The sequence below is a fragment of the Hypanus sabinus genome, chromosome 1 (genome assembly GCF_030144855.1).
Source record: "Hypanus sabinus isolate sHypSab1 chromosome 1, sHypSab1.hap1, whole genome shotgun sequence".
NCBI classification, from domain to species: domain Eukaryota; kingdom Metazoa; phylum Chordata; class Chondrichthyes; order Myliobatiformes; family Dasyatidae; genus Hypanus; species Hypanus sabinus.
The window spans coordinates 25,444,295-25,461,087 of record NC_082706.1 but is presented as its reverse complement, the minus strand read 5'-3'; the positions used below and the strand labels follow the sequence as shown (position 1 = coordinate 25,461,087).

General features: G+C 39.3%; 1 protein-coding gene across 2 annotated transcripts in view; it reads right to left on the bottom strand.

Annotated features, from left to right (window-relative positions):
- Positions 1-16,793, bottom strand: part of bin3 (bridging integrator 3) — a 193,430-nt gene that overhangs the window by 99,793 nt on the left and 76,844 nt on the right. For both annotated transcript variants that reach the window (XM_059965944.1, XM_059965945.1), the window contains exons 5-6: positions 10,946-11,082; positions 7,977-8,017 (exon numbers count right to left, since the gene is read on the bottom strand). In XM_059965944.1, coding sequence (XP_059821927.1) covers positions 7,977-8,017; positions 10,946-11,082 — 178 coding nt within the window. The remainder of the gene's footprint in view (positions 1-7,976; positions 8,018-10,945; positions 11,083-16,793) is intronic.

Sequence of the window (16,793 nt, the reverse complement as noted above, 5' to 3'; positions counted from 1 at the left end):
TAATGTGTTTAGAATTTCTTTCAGCGGGATATCTTTGCACTTCTCTGTCATTACTGCATTTGTTGCTGCCGGACAAATCACTGTCTTTTTTTAAAACCCCAATAAAAGTGCAAAATCACCATGAAATGATTCTGAAATCAGGCTGTCATCGAGTTGCACAGCATGAATCAAGTCCTTTGGCTCACCACATGTCTACCAACTATGTAATCCCACCTGCCTGCCTTAATTAAACATCCCCCTATGTCTTGCTCATTCAAGTAGCTTTGGTGATGCCTCTTAATTGTTACTGATCCAGCCTCCACCACCTCCTCAAGCAGCTTATTCCACATGCCAGCTAATCGTAGTGTAAAAAAATTACCCCTCAGATTGCCTTTACACCTCCTCTCTCCACCTAAAGCCACGTACCTTAGTTTTAGTCACTCCTACCATGGGAAACAACAACTGGCTATCTACACCTCTCATAATTTTATGTCACCATTCAACTTTCTTTGTTCCAGGGAAAACAGTCCTAGCCTACGCTATTTCTCCAGATACCTCAAGCCCACCAAACCACATAATATCCTCATGCATCTTTTTTGTACCCTCTCTAGTCTAACTTTATTTTAGTGTACTGTTCAGAATACCATGCAATACTCCAAGTACATTATATTCCAACTTTTTGCCTTCTGTGTTCAGCCTAATCTTTCTTTCCCTTTCTACTTTCCATCTTTTCATAACCGATTTGTTACTGAAGTCATTGTTACTATCCTTTCACACTCCTTGCACTGTCCATTTCAATGGTCCAGTTAAGCAGATGTACAATTGTTTGCCCTATTCACTTTTGTCCCAAATGCCCAGTTGTCTATAAGACTATAAGTTATAGTTTGAATCCCGTCGTCTTTAAGGAAAATCAGAATAATTTTCAAGAATGCTTAATTAAGGACAGACGTTATTATATGCCCTTTCGTAGTGTGGAGTCAGTTTTGTTAATTGCCTCAGTTAAATGCCACAAGAAATCTCCTGTATATTACAGATAATTCTGGAATATTTAAAAATAGGCATTCAGACCTTCATCACAGTCTCTGTCCCAATCTGATATTGTACTGTGTAGTGCTGATGGACCTTGGCAAGCTTTTGAAAGGAGTACTGTATTAAACACACAAATACTTGGCAATTGTGCACTCTAAAGTTTAATATTAAATAGGCTCAGGAGAGCCTTGGAAAAGCATGTAATTGCCTTTTGCCATTTCAAATTCTTAAGTGTGGCCCAAAATGCTAATTGCTTCCAAAGCATTGTCACTATTGTTTCAGAGGCTAATGGGTCTGCCAGTTTTTGCACAGCAAGTTCCTACATATAGATTCAGAAAAGAAAGGCATTTACTTTAGTTGAGTTTGCGTCCATATATATACAGTTGTTTGCTTTACTGCTTGCACACAAATTTGCTCTTCAGACTGCAGCACTTCTCGGATAATTCAACATATTGGAAATAGACAGAACAACTTTGCATAAACGTATCATTAGTTGTTCAGGTTATGTTTTTTAGGCCATCTTGAAGTGGAATACAATATTTTAAATACTCCAGAATTATCTGCAGGATTCAAACTTTGAGGACAACTGGACATCTGGGATCCAAACGAATAGTGCAAACAATGGTTAACTGAAACCATTGAAATTGACAGTGAAAAGAGTGTGAAAGAATAGTAACAATGAATTCAGTAACAAATCAGTTACAAAAAGATAGTAAGTAGAAAGGGAAAGAAAGATTAGGTTAAGAGCTTTAAAGAGATACAAAAGAGATTGACATCGAAAATTATTTTACAAGTTAAACTATTAAAACATTCAATATCTAGAGATTGAAGAGCTTCCAAGTTCATTAAATGGGTGCCTGGATGAATATAGATAAGATTCCAAAGTTCAAAGTAAATTTATTAAAGTACATGTATGTCACCATATACAACACTGAGATTTAAATTCATAGGCGACAGTAACCATGTTATTTGATATACATTATACAATATCCATTAATATATATTAATGGTGAGGCAATCAGTAAGATTCCCCTTTATCAAAGCTAATAACATTGTGGTGCAACCCAGAGCTGCAACTTTGGTACATTTCAGAATCTGTTTCTCACCTCAAAAAATAATGCTGAGCACCATCAAACTCAAACTTATGTTGACAACAAATTATGGGCTACTGGAACAGTTCACCACTGCTGTCATAAAAATCAGGGATATGAAAGAGAGCAGGAATGAAGGAGCTGAGACCTTGGAGAGCTGTTGGGCTGAACGGGAAATGGAGGAGGAAGACTATGGTGGGATCTATAGATGGTATACTTTGTTCACTAGGTACAATAAAAGCTCTTTACTGGGCAATCAAATATATGAACTTACCTAGTGCTCCCTCCATAAGCAACCTGAGAATAATTTTGATTTTATTTTTCTTGATGACTTGGTTTTAACTGCGTGAGCTGGGAAATCTGATTTGGAGATCAGAACCTGTATAAAGCCCTTGACTGAGTGTTCAACCTTCATCAAGAAATTAATTAAACAATAGCTAGGTCAGCCGTACAGGCAATCCTTCGTGTGTGATTCACCACTATCTCTTTGCTTTGACCTGATCAAAAGCTCCTTATATTGAGGTCTAATACTGGCTTTGTATGCAAGACAGCTATTATTCTGACCTGGTACACATGCGTTTCTAAGGCAACATGTGAGGTCTACTGGGAAGGCAAGCATATTACCTCATCCAGGTATAAACACATCAGTAAGCTTATAAAAGGCAGCATCCACCAACAGATCTGTTGTTTATTGGACTGTGAAAACATGCTCATGATGAAGGCATTTTCCAAGTGTTCAAGACTAACTTGGTATTTGTTTTAAATCTATCTATTTAAATCTATGTTTTGCTAAGTTTACTTATGTATAATCTTAATACATAAACTTAAATTATATTTCTTACCATGAATTTGTCTTTGTAATACATTCCAACCTGTCTTGAGTACATAAAAACCAAATAAAAAGACAGACACAAGACAGTGTAGACTCTGGAGCAACAACCTGCTGCAGGAACACAGCAGATAGAGCAGCATCTATGGGAGGGATAAGAACTGGTGGCATTTTGGTCTGAAATCCTGCATCAGGATAAAAAGTCAGACTCTATTCTTGTTGCAAAGCAATTAGTGTTCAAAACATGCATAAAAGCACATGTTTATGATGCTCAGCATTGCAGGTTTCCCAATGGAGGCCAAATTCAACTTGAGTCTAGAAAGGGCACTAATTCGTCCCTGTGAATTATTTTCAGTTTAAATTAGATGTTTATTTAGATTAGACATCAATCATTATATTTGTCGTATTAACTTCACAAGAGTATTTTTTTTCTAATTAAATAAAAAAAGAATGACTTCTATTTATATGCCATTCATCATGATCTCAGGATACCCAAAGAGATTAAAAAGCAAATGGTAAACATCTGCCTGAAACATTTATTTATTTAACTATTTAACTATTTACTCCCCTTTATACAATAGATCTGCCTAACTTGCTGAGATCAAACAACATTTTCTTTGTGTTGCTCAAAATGTAAGTGAAGTTCCTTTGCACTACAGTCACTGTCTGAAATCCCAACGTTTGACTACAAGCTGAATTACTGAAAAAAGCAAAAGTTGCAGATGGTGCAAAGTTGATAGAAAAGAGAATATGATGAAAATACTTAGGGGAAAAAATTAGGTTAACATTTCTGCTTAATGACCTTGCAGCAAAAACAACAAAGATTAGAAACTAAACATACTTTGAACTCCAGGGAAAGGAGAGGAGCATAAAATGTGAATGTCTGTGATAGTACAGTGATTCAGAGATTAATTGTCACAAATTTCTGGATTTCCAGCATCTGCAGAATCTCTTGTGTTAAGAAATAAACTTGCTGGAACGGTGAGATACAAAATATTGTGGTTGCTGGAAATAGATGGGCACCAATTAATGACACTGTTGTTGATGGACAAACTGATGTCTATCTCACAGAAGCTGAATGCCAGCTTTCCGACACCTTCTGGCAGAACACGGCCCCAATAATGATCATCTGGCTAGAGTCGCACAGAGCTCATTTTCGCCATTCATATACAACCCACTTCTACCTCCTTCCCAAGATCCACATCAGGAATGCAAAACAATAGTGTTTCTCTGTACCTCAGTCTATGTGACAATAATTAAACAGTACACGATATTGAGTGTTCCCAGCAGCTGCAGTGCTCCATTAACTCACTGTCCCAACATCTTTTCTCCTCTTGTTCTCATTCACACTTTGGAAGTTACATCTATTAACAGTCCAGCCTTCCACACACTCTCGATTAAACAGCATCACTGCTACTTGTGTCATTCAATCTCTCTTGACCTCCACCACTTTATCACCCTTCCCTTTCTTCTGTCACCACCTTTCCTTTCTGTGCAACATTAAAGACTTTGATTCCTTAACATTTCCTGGTTCAGGTACAAGGTCACTGTTCTAAAACACTAATTCTTCACATTAACTTTCCCAACCTGCTGCCTGTTTCAAGCATTTTTGGTTCTTATTTATGACTTATTTTGTTGACCGCATATACTAAATATACTATCTATCTCTTATTTGTATGTTATTCCAATCTAAAGAAAGTTCCACAAAGAAACGAGAACTTGTGTTTATAGAGCAGTTAAAATTTTCTTCAAAATTATATTGAAGCAAATCACATTTAGTAAGACACTTGAGATGTAACTGCACTACTGCAAATCTTCCTCGCCGACTGAGCATCCACAGTTGGTTGCAGATCAGGAGAAGTAAAGTCACACAGAGAACCGCAGGTCATCAGCATCCATCTAAATAGATGACGGAATCCCAATCTAATACTTCACCTGAGAATATGGCTTGCAATCACAAGACATTGCTTCAACATTCCAGACAAATAGGCCACAATTGCATGTTCAAATTCTATACATTTATCCAAAGGGCATTCTCTGACCAATAACATGCTCTCCATTATAATGGTCCAACACAGATGTGAAACTTTCTAAGCTGGCAGGCTGATGGCAGCAGCACATTGACCTGAAATTGTTCATACGCAAGAAAGCCAAAGAGATGAAATAGTATTTCTGAGCGAGAGAGTTTGTATATGTGCATGCAACACATGCATGATTCCCATTGATTCTTGTTTAGTATAATTCCATCATGTCAGTAATGATGAAATCATAATTCCTGTGTCATGAACTTCAGCTCGTGAAAAATCAAAAGATAGTTGGCATTGTGCTATCATTTTGTTGGTCACGGCCAGAATCAACTCCTGCTGAAGCAATTTGCCTATTGCCACAATAGGTCTACAGCAGATGCAATCTGACTGGCTCTCCTTTCAATGTTGGATCACCCGGACAATAGCAATACCTATGTCAGATTGCTGTTTATTGATTACAGATTAACCGCATCATCCCCTCTGTACTAATCAATATGCTCCAAAACCTAGACCTCTGTGCCTCCCTCTACAGCTGGATCCTTGACTTCCTCATCAGGAGACCAGTTAGTGTGGATCAGAAATAGCATCTCTTCACTGGCAATCAACACTGGTGCACCTCAAGGATGCGCGCTTAGCCCACTGTTTTACTCTCTCTACACCCAAGATTGTGCGGGTAGGCACAGTTCAAATGCCATCTATAAATTTGCCAATGACACAACTAATGTTAGGAGAATTTCAGATGGTGTCGAGGAGGCATACAGGAGTGAGATAAATCAGCTGTTTCAGTGATGTTGCAACAACAACCTTGCATACAACATCAGTAAAACCAAGGAATTGATTGTAGACTTCAGGAAGATGAAGTTGAGGGAACACACACTAGCTCTCATCAAGGGATCAGCAGTGGAAACTGTGAGCAGCTTCAAGTTCCTGGTTGTCAATATCTTTGGATCTATCCTGGGCCCAACACATGGATGCAATTACAAACAAAGCACAACAGCAATAACATTTCCTTAGGAGTTTGAGGAGAGTTGGTACGTCACCAAAGAGTCTAACAAATCTCTACAAGTGTACCATGATGTGCATTCTAACTTGTTGCACCATCCTCCAGTATGTAAGGACCATCACAGAGAATTGCAAAAAGCTGCAGAAGGTTGCAAACTCTGTCATCTCCAACATGGGCATAGCCTCCCCAGCATTGAAGGTATCTTCAAGGGCAATACCTCAAAAAGGCTCCAGCCATCATTAAGGACTCTCTTCACCCAAGACATGCCCTTTCAAGGAGGTGGTACAGGAGTCTGAAGACACACACTTAAAGTGAACAGCTTCTTTCCTTTTGCCTTTAGATTTCTGAATGGACAATGAACCCATGAACATCACCTCACTATTTTTCCCTTCTGCAATACTTATTTAATTTACTTTTATATATGTACTTCTTATTGTTATTTATAGGTTTTTTTATGACAATGTACTGCAAGGTACTGCTGCCGCAAAACAACACTTTTCACGACATAAGCCAGTGATATTAAATCTGATTTTGATTCTGACTGAAACTGGTCTCCAGTGATGGAAAGGTACTAGTCATTGAAAAATTACTAGTCAATTCAAATCAAGTTTGGACTGGCCTGTTATAATCAGCAGGGGGATATAATGAAGAACCACATGCAATTGACTTCTAAAACAGATTTCCACTGGGCTCCAGGATATTATTCTGCTGTTTCTATCCCACAGATCCCAAGGCAGCAGACTAAAAAACATAGCTGCACTCAAGCAAGAGTGAAATCAGTAAATCATTGAGTGGAATAGAAGGTTCCAAGGGGGCAAAAACAGAAGAATCTTTCACGCCTTCACACGAAAGTTCTGAATCTGTTCTCAACTCATATGTACTTTTGTAAAGAATCATATGTTGATTCTTTCAAACTGTTAAGTACACAGGCAAAAAAATTGAAGAATTTCAAAAGTATGAATTGCCCTCGTTTGGTAACCTATACCTGTTTCTTCTGGCAGGGCCTATTTAATACATCAGGCAAATTCACCACAGAATCAACTAGCCGTGAATAAATATAGAATATCGCAAGTCCAGAGGGATGGGGCTCACTATCTAGAATTTATAGCCATCAGTGCTGGCTTCACAGATGAGAAATATTTGCTTCTGCTTCTGGTGTTAAATACTTTTTCACTTTGCTATTCAGTGGGAATAGACAATGATTTTGGTGACTCAGATTTGCTTGGCTTGTGACTCTCACTCACTGGCTGATTCATCTGCTAGAAACTTCCCAACCTACCCCCTCATCTATTCCCTAAGGTCCTTTTGTACTCCCAGATGTCCCAGATGTTATGAGCCGATGGACCAATACTGTGATGTTCAAGTATGAACGTTCCGCGAACTTATTCTGATACAGCCAATCAGAACAAGAAGATTATGTTGGATCATTATATTGTGGCTTGGCCACAATCAGAGTAAATTCTAGCCACTGAACATCAGAAGAAAGCACACACCAGAAGAGTGCAGGAACTGCTGGATAAAGGATGTTCCAGGAAAGAGGGATTTAATTTACAAGGAAGACAGCAGAAGCTAAGATTGTTCCCTCTGGAGCAAAGAAGGCTGAGAAGGCTCTCTTCAAAGAAGGTGTTCGAAATCTTGACAAGGTTTAGGGAAGGAACTAGAGCAAACAGTTCACTTAGTGGAGGGGTCGAGTTCCAAAGGATAAAGACTTAAATTGATGAGCAAAGGATCTATGGAAAGTACAAGGAAAAGCTCTCTCTTTTGCAGTCAGCGGTCTCAGTCCTTAAAAAATGCAGAGCATGCGGAATTGACAATGGTTTTAAGAACTAGGTAAGTGGGTGAATGGTTTCACTCCTGAATCAACTTGCACACTAGATTAGCTGTGACCAATAATTAACAGAAGAAACAGATTATCCTTTTACTGCATCTGTTAATACATCCATCATTTCCTTCTTTCAAACAACCATACCAGGCATATTCCAACAAGAACATACATTTAATAAAAGTTTTGTACTTACTTTTTTAAGGGTTCAATGCTGGTTTTCTGAATCTGATTGACCTGATAAAGAAACACTTTGCATAAATATACTGAACCATGAAAGGAAGTGCAAGTTAGAAGTAAAGGATGCATGCAAAAATGAAGATAAAAAAGCATGTGGGTAATTCCAATGTACTAGGGTGCAAATAATTTTCATATCAAGCTGTACAAGACAATTTACATAAATTTCAATTTTTAATCTCTGATTTTCACTACTTCTATATGACTACATTGCGTTTTGGGGTTGACCTCCAAGCTCATTTGAACAGACATGGAAGTATTTAAATGACACAGACAAATCCAGACAACAGATATTACTCTACTTATGTTGGAATGGAGATAGGAAATAGATTCGCCCACAGCTTCACATACAAGTGAAATGTCATTCCTCTCAAACAATCCATAAGGAAGCCTCTCAAAAACCCCAAGCTACATCATGGAATCTTATACACAAAGGTGGCATTTAGCACTTCTGCCATCCCAGTGACTATGGATTCAGAGTGCTGTTTCATTGCACTTTCCTCTCAGCCCTGTAACATTAGTTGGGTTAACTAATTTTCTTTTAAAGCGGTAATAAATTCATTTTCACTATCCTTTCAGGAAACGCACCCTTGACTGGATCTTGTATCAAACAATGCTAATTATTTTGCCTTTTTATTTTGCAAATCAGATTCCCCCCAAGACCAACTCTCCTGCCAACACAAAGTTCCTCTCTGTATACCCCAAACCACTGGATTTCTCTTTGGAGTTTCACACGATAGGAAGGTTGTTGGGCAATCAGAGACAGAGTAGCCCCGATCAGCACACTACTGCTTAGTATGAAGAACCACTATTACAAAGAAAGTCTTGAAAACTATGGCACAAAGTGTAACTGTATTAGTTTATAATTATGAAAAGGTACATTATTAAGTAAAAATAATATAAGATTAAATTCAAAAGACTTTAGACGGAAGATTATTAAGAGGGCTGTGAAACAAAGCAATATTCTACCTAGTTAGTAATTGTACCAGAGACCATTACAGCACTCAAGAATACGTTAGAGAAGTGGCTGAGGAAAGGTCGAAGAAGATACAATTTGGATGACAGTTTGAGAGAAGATAAAGCAACAACATATACTTCATGGATCATACAGTCATATCCATTCCATACAGCAAGGAAACAGGATCTTTGGGCCAAGTGGTCCATGTCAACCACAGCAACCTCCCTGCTATTCCCAGTTCTTGTGTTCAGCCCTTAATCCCCAAAGCCCTTTCCCTCCATCTGCCTATCCAAATGCCTCTTAAATGTTGCAATTATACCCACCTCAGCCACTTCCTTTGGCAGCTCATTCCAGGTTCTCACCACCTTGTGTAAAAACATTACCTCTCTTAAACTACCTTCCCTTAAATTTCTCCCCTCTTATCTAGCATCTGTGTCCTTCAGTTTTCAACTCCCTAATCCTAGGAAAAAGACTATGACTGTCCATTTTATCCATACCCCTCACAGTTTTATAAGCTTCTATGATGTTGCCCCTTACTGTTGATTTTCTTAAATCTACTAATTTTATTTAGAGATTCAGTACGGAACAGGTCTTTCCAACCATTCAAGCTGCCCAGCAACCCACTGATTTAATCCTAGTCAAATCAATGCGCTCCAAACTGCAATAAAATCACGCTAACTGCAACGCTACCGTGGTGCCCCAGGAATCTTCTATGACCGGGGTTACGAACCCAGGCTGCAATCATGAAAGTGCTGAATCCTAACCACTAGACCACCGGGGACCTTCTCTTTATTGTCTGGAGCGCATTCTCCTGTGCTCTGGAGAATAAAGATCCAGTGTGGCCAATATAACTGAAGAACCCCTTGGGATTATGTTTAACTCTGCCTGCCAATTTTACCTCAGACCCTCTTCCTGCCTTCCTGACTTCCCTCTTAAGCTTCCTCTAAATATGTTATATTCATCAAGGCATTCAATTATACGCAGCTGCCTTAAAGCAATGCACACTTCATTCTTTTTCTTCACCAGAGCCTCTTTACCTTTTGTCAGCCACGGTCCACTGACCTTAGTATGTCTACTCTTCACTATAACAGGAACATGCTGCCCTTAGAATCTTGATATGACCCTTTTAAAAGCCAATCCTCCCTTAAATGTTTTCACAATCACAGTGCTAGCTACTTCAGAGGGCATTAAAATTTGCCTCTTGTTTGACTCAAGTCACATATAGTCAAACCCTCATGGAGCATACAAGATACTTCAGAAGCTGGAAATGAGAGCAACAAACAATCTGCTGGAAAAACTTAGCCAGTCGAGCAGAATCAGTGGGAGGAAATGAACTGTCAATAAGGGAGGTTGAAATCCCACATCAGGGCAAGTCAGATCTACTTTTACAATCAATTTTTAGCTGTGCAGACTTACTGATCACTTAGATTTTGATTTTTCAAATTGTTTAAGTAGGATAGTCAGGAGGAAATGGATAGGATGGGACTATTTTCCCCGAAGTAAAGGAGGCTAAGGGGTGGCTTCCAAAGGTTTATAAAATCAAGAGTAGCAAAGATGAATGACCACAGCCTTTTTCCCAGGATAAGGCAGCCTAAAATCTACAAAGTATTTATTTAAAGTGAGGGAAGAAGAATTTTAAAGGAACTTGAAGGGCAATGTTTTCACACAAAGGATGATCTGTATATGGAACAAACTGCCAGGGGAAGGGGTACAAGTGGGTACAATTACACTTAAAAGGAATTTAGACAGGCACTTGAATAAGCAAGGTTTAGAGAGTTACGGATCAAACATCGGGAAGTGGGCTAGATGAGGTAAACAACTTGATTGACACAGATGAGTTGGACCAAAGACCTGTTTCCATGCTGTCTAACTCTATGACTCAATTTAGGGTACATCCAGCACTACACTCTCCTGATAGAGCAATTTGCTCTACTTTGCCATTTAAATAACGTGAAACAAAATGTGCAAACCTTCTCCTGATTGAAGGCGTCCATTCTGCGCATTGCAGTGTCCAGAGCAGTCACCGTCTCCATGAAAGTTTGATCTTGATCACACAAAGGGTTGGCCAACAGATCTGTTGAAATTTTCACTGCGGATTTTGACATTGCTGCCGAGGAGAATGTTACAGCACTTAATTGAAAAAGTATTAATTAGGTAAAGTAAACGCATCATACTCATCATTCAGAGCCATGCAATGTCTTTTCCTTGAATCAGCAAAATAAACATACTAACACTGATATTCCTCTATCTGTCATTCATAACGCTTTAATGCTCTTCTAATAAAGCGTGAACTCCATCCATCCTCCTTTATATTAAAGAGATTATCAACTCCCAAGATTTATACAAATTTTGAGCTATTAATATGTCTTTATGAAGTAAAGTAAGGTAGTGCCTTTGTGTGTGGTTTTTATTCCAAAAGGATTGTGATTTACACGCCAACATGACATATATTTTGAAATGGCAGCATCAGCCTAAGCTGAATATGAAGTTTCACTGCCTTGCAACACTTGTGTTATTCTAAAATGGGCATGTGCCAACATCCCCCATGCTAGGATTAATATAAGACAAGAAAAAAATAACTGAAATGAAACATTTGGAGAGACAAGAAATGACAAGTCATATTATTATCTAGTTAAGTTGGGAGGGAATGCAAGAGTGAAAAGGAGAATCTCAATACTCAAATCTCAAATGACTGAATTAGAAATGGTTCAAGTCATTTCATATTTCTGTAATCAGTAGATTGGAGGAAAATGGCGTGTACTTAAAAGTCATTCTTTTGCTGTATTTAAAATCTCTGGCTTTTTGTTTTGTCTTTTTTACAGTTCACTCAGCGAGGTGCAAACTGTTCTCCATTTCTCTGAATCATTGCCAGGTTTGATACTATTCGGACCTGGTCTGCTACTCCCAGCGCTAAAAAACATGGTCAAAACCTAACAAATAGTGTCATTTACCTTCACAGCTTGCTCATGGTGCTACCAGGTTGAAGAGTTGTTACAGATATGTGGTTGTTACAGTTTTAAATGTAGTGCAATAGATTGTATTTTTGCTTTTGGATTAAAAGTGTGTCTGCATGTTCAAGATCAACACCAGAGATGAGTACAGGAGATTCAAATTATGTTCAATAGGTGCTACAGTGTTAGAGTGAACATCTTTCAAATTATACATTAAACTACAGTCCCAGTCCATCGTCTCAACTGGATAAAGATCTCATGACAGTCCTGTGAGGAAGTGTATTATGCTAGTCACCTGCCCAATACTTACTGTCCAACTATAATCTCTTGTAGTTACCTGATCATTATCTCATTGCTGTTTTTGGAAATGTGGTGTGTGTAAATGCTACCTTATGTTTCCTGCTATACAAATGGTTTCAGAAGCAAGCACTTCAATGGCTACGTAGCTATTGGGATTTCCTGAGGTCAAGGAAGGCAAATTTAAAAAGCCTGTCTTTTTATTTACTAGATTCAGTGGATACAAAATGGAAGGTTAGGGAACAAGATATAAATCTAGGCAGTACAATTCAAAACGTTTCAAGTTGGCTTTTGCTAAAACGATGCTTTCCTCTAAAGGCCGCTAATATTATTCCACATCAGGCTGAAGACAAGAAATACATTAAAGCTGTTTTATTTCCAGCATTCAGCATTTTAACAAAAAAAATCTCAACATCCAGCTTGAGTTGCAGAATGTCAATTATCATTTTAGTGTGAGTCATGCAACATTCATTTTTTCTTTGTCAGTGACCATTTAGCTACATTACATAACATACATCTAAATCTCTCATGTTATTTTTAAAAGTATAATGGGTGCAAGAGCTTGTGCAAGCAAAAGCACATCTTGAGGTTCTAATGTACTGCAATTGTTGTTCAGTTCTAATATGTAATCATATACTCATCGTACAGTGGCATTGTATTCAAGGCTCTGTATTCAGTGTAAAATGACTAACTCTTCCAAACATGATCACTCTGCTAGGCTACTAATTTAATTTACTCTTTTCGTTTCATTGCCATATTAAGTTTTAATTAGTTTCTAGTAAACATATACCAGCTTGCTTGCCAGTGATGAAGGATGCACATTATGAAAATTTTCATTAGACTGTAGGAGTACAATTCACAAGAAATCTTTCCCTTTCAGTAACAGACAAGAGTTCTTGCAGTGACTCGGGAGTGATGCATCAAGTTATCAAATATGAAGGTCACTGGCAGTAAGCATAATGCCAGCTCAGCCATATATTTGTCAGACTTGGTGGTTCCAGGGTTGAACACAAGATCCAGACTGACTCTCCAAAACAGTATTGCAGCCATACTGAACTCTGAGGAGGTCTCTTTCTCTCCAGTCCTGATGAAGGATCTTGGCACGAAACTTCAACTGTTTCCTCTTTTCTATAGATGCTGCCTCACCTGAGTTCCTCCTGCATTCTGAGTGTGTTGCTATCTGAGGAGGCGCTGGCTTCTGAATGATGCAAAAGATCCTGAGCACAATCTTGAAAAAAGTGCAAGGCCATTTTACTTCAATATCCTTACAAACATTTGTCCCTGGAACAATACGTAAAGTCACCAAATTGTTTATCTCATTGCAAGCTGATTATGCTGAAATGTGACGCATCATTACCCACAAGAATGACTGCATTTTAAAATTGGCTGTAAAGAATTCAAGGTGAATAAAAATGAGTTCAAGGTGAATAAAAATGAGTTTCAGAACTATGAGTTGTACTGAATGACTGAAGCGTGCCCATGTTGCAAGGAGTAGCAGAAGTGAATAGTTTATTTGCATCAGCGAGTACTCACTGATATTAAGAAGAATGAAGGGAGGATCTCATTAAAACCTATTGAATATTGAAAGGAAGAGAAATCTGCAAATTTTGGAAATCCAAGCAACACACACAGAATCCTGGAGGAACTCAACAGCCAGGCAGCATCTATGGAAATGGCCAAGCACACCTTATGTTCAGCCTCGGCCTGAAATGTCAGCTGTACCCTTTTCCATAGATATTGCCATGGATGTAGAGAGGATGTTTCCGACAGAGGGGGAGTCTAGGACCCTGAGACACATCCTCAGAATTGAAGGATGTCCCTTTAGAACAGAGATGAGGAGGAATTTCTTTAGCCAGAGGGTGGTGAATCCATGGAATTCATTGCCACAGATGGCTGAAGAGGCTAAATTATTGGTTGCATTTAAAGCAGAGGTTGATAGTTTCTTGATTAGTAAGGGTGTTAAGGGTTAACATAGAAACATAGAAATCTACAGCACATTACAGGCTCTTTGGCCCACAATGTTGTGCCAACCATGTAACCTAGTCAAGAAACTGCCTAGAATTTCCCTACCACATAGCCTTCTATTTTTCTAAGCTGCATGTACCTACCTAGAGTCTCTTAAAAGACCATCCCCTCCGTACCTGCTTCCAAGCACCTTAAAACTATGCCTCCTCATGTTACTCATGTTAGCCATTTCAACCCTAGGAAAAAGCTTCTGGCTATCCACATGATCAATGCTTCTCATCATCTTAAATGCCTCTATTAGTTCACCCCTCATCCTCCATCTCTCCAAAGAGAAAAGGCCAAGTACGCTCAACCTATTCCCATAAGGCATGCCCTCCAATCCAAGCAACATCCTTGTAAATCTCCTCTGCACTCTCTTTATAATATCCACATCCTTCCTGTAGGGAGATGACCAGAACTGAACACAGTACTCCAAGTGGGGTCTGACCAAGGTCTTATATAGTTAGAACATTACCTTACAGCTCTTGAACTCAGTCCCACAGTTGATGAATGCCAACACACCATACATGGGTTACAGGGAGAAAGCAGTAGAATGGGTTTAAGAAGGATAATAAATCAGCCATGATGGAATGGTGGAGAAGACTTGATAGACTGGATGTCCTTATTCTGCTTATATGTCTTAATGTTTTATGTTACTTGGAGCTGTATTATTTCTCAGAGAGTGTGAAATTGGGTGTAGCTTCAAACTACCAAATATGTCAGACATGGCTATAAGCAGCACTGGGGCCCCACAGGAGGATGTATTGGCTCCCTTCCTGTTTACCCTGTATACCTCGGAGTTTCGATACAACACTGAGTCATGTCATCTGCAGAAATTCTCTGATGACTCAGCAATAGTTGGGTATTTAAAGAGAGGAAAGGATTTGTCAAATGGTGCAAGCTAAATCATCTGCAGCTCAGCATGAGATGTGGTGGCCAGTGCAATCGTGTTTGCTGTTGTGTGCTGGGGCAACAGGCTGAGGGTAGCAGACACCAACAGAATCAACAAATTCATTCATCAGGCCAGTGATGTTGTGGGGGTGGAACTGGACTCTCTGACAGTGGTGTCTGAAAAGAGGATGCTGTCCAAGTTGCATGCCATCTTGGACAACGTCTCCCATCCACTCCATAATGTACTGGTTAGGCACAGGAGTACATTCAGCCAGAGACTCATTCCACCGAGATGCAACACTGAGCATTATAGGAAGTCATTCCTGCCTGTGGCCATCAAACTTTACAACTCCTCCCTCGGAGTGTCAGACACCCTGAGCCAATAGGCTGCTCCTGGACTTATTTCCACTTGGAATAATTTACATATTATTATTTAATTATTTATGGTTTTATATTGCTGTATTTCTACACTATTCTTAGTTGGTGCCACTGTAACAAAACCCAATTTCCCTCGAGATCAATAAAATATGTCTGTCTGTCTGTCCGTAAGACAAAGGAGATGGTGATGGACCTGAGGAAGACTAAGCCTGCACTGCTTCCTGTTACTATTGATGGTGAGGACATGGATGTGGTGAGAACCTACAAGCACCTGAAGGTGCACCTGGATGACAGACTTGAGTAGAGCATCAACACAGAGGCTGTGTACAAAAAGGCCCAGAGTTACGTCTGCTTCCTCAGAAGACTGAGGTCCTTTGGAGTATGCAGGCCTCTCCTTCACATGTTCTACCAGTCAGTTGCCGCCAATACAATTTTCTATGTAGCGGTGTGCTGGGGCAATGGCATCTACAAGGGTGATGCCAACAGGCTTGATAAACTGATTAGAAAGGCTGGCTCTGTTATAGGAGTCAAACTGGACACCCTGGAGACTGTGAGAACAAAGGACTATATAACCATATAACAACTACAGCGTGGAAACAGGCCATCTCAGCCCTTCTAGTCCATGACAAACGCTTACTCTCACCTAGTCCCACTGACCCGCACTCAGCCCGTAATCCTCCATTCCTTTCCTGTCCATATACCTATCCAATTTTACTTTAAATGACAATACCGAACCTGTCCTTACCACTTCTACTGGAAGCTCGTTCCACACAGCTACCACTCTCTGAGTAAAGGAATTCCCCCTCTTGTTACCCTTAAACTTTTGCCCCCTAACTCTCAACTCATGTCTTCTTGTTTGAATCTCCCCTACTCTCAATGGAAAAAGCCTATCCACGTCAACTTTATCATAATTTTAAATACCTCTATCAAGTCTCCCCTCAACCTTCTACGCTCCAAAGAATAAAGACCTAACTTGTTCAACCTTTCCCTGTAACTTAGGTGCTGAAACCCAGGTAACATTCTAGTAAATCTTCTCTGTACTCTCTCTATTTTGTTGACATCTTTCCTATAATTCGGTGACCAGAACTGTACACAATACTCCAAATTCAGCCTTGCCAATGCCTTGTACAATTTTAACATTACATCCCAACTCCTACACTCAGTGCTCTGATTTAAAAGGCCAACATACCAAAAGCTTTCTTCACCCTTATCCACATGAGATTACTATCCAATTTCTCTATTACATCCTTCCCATAAAATTAATTATCCCAATCCACTCCTTCTAAATCCTTTCGCA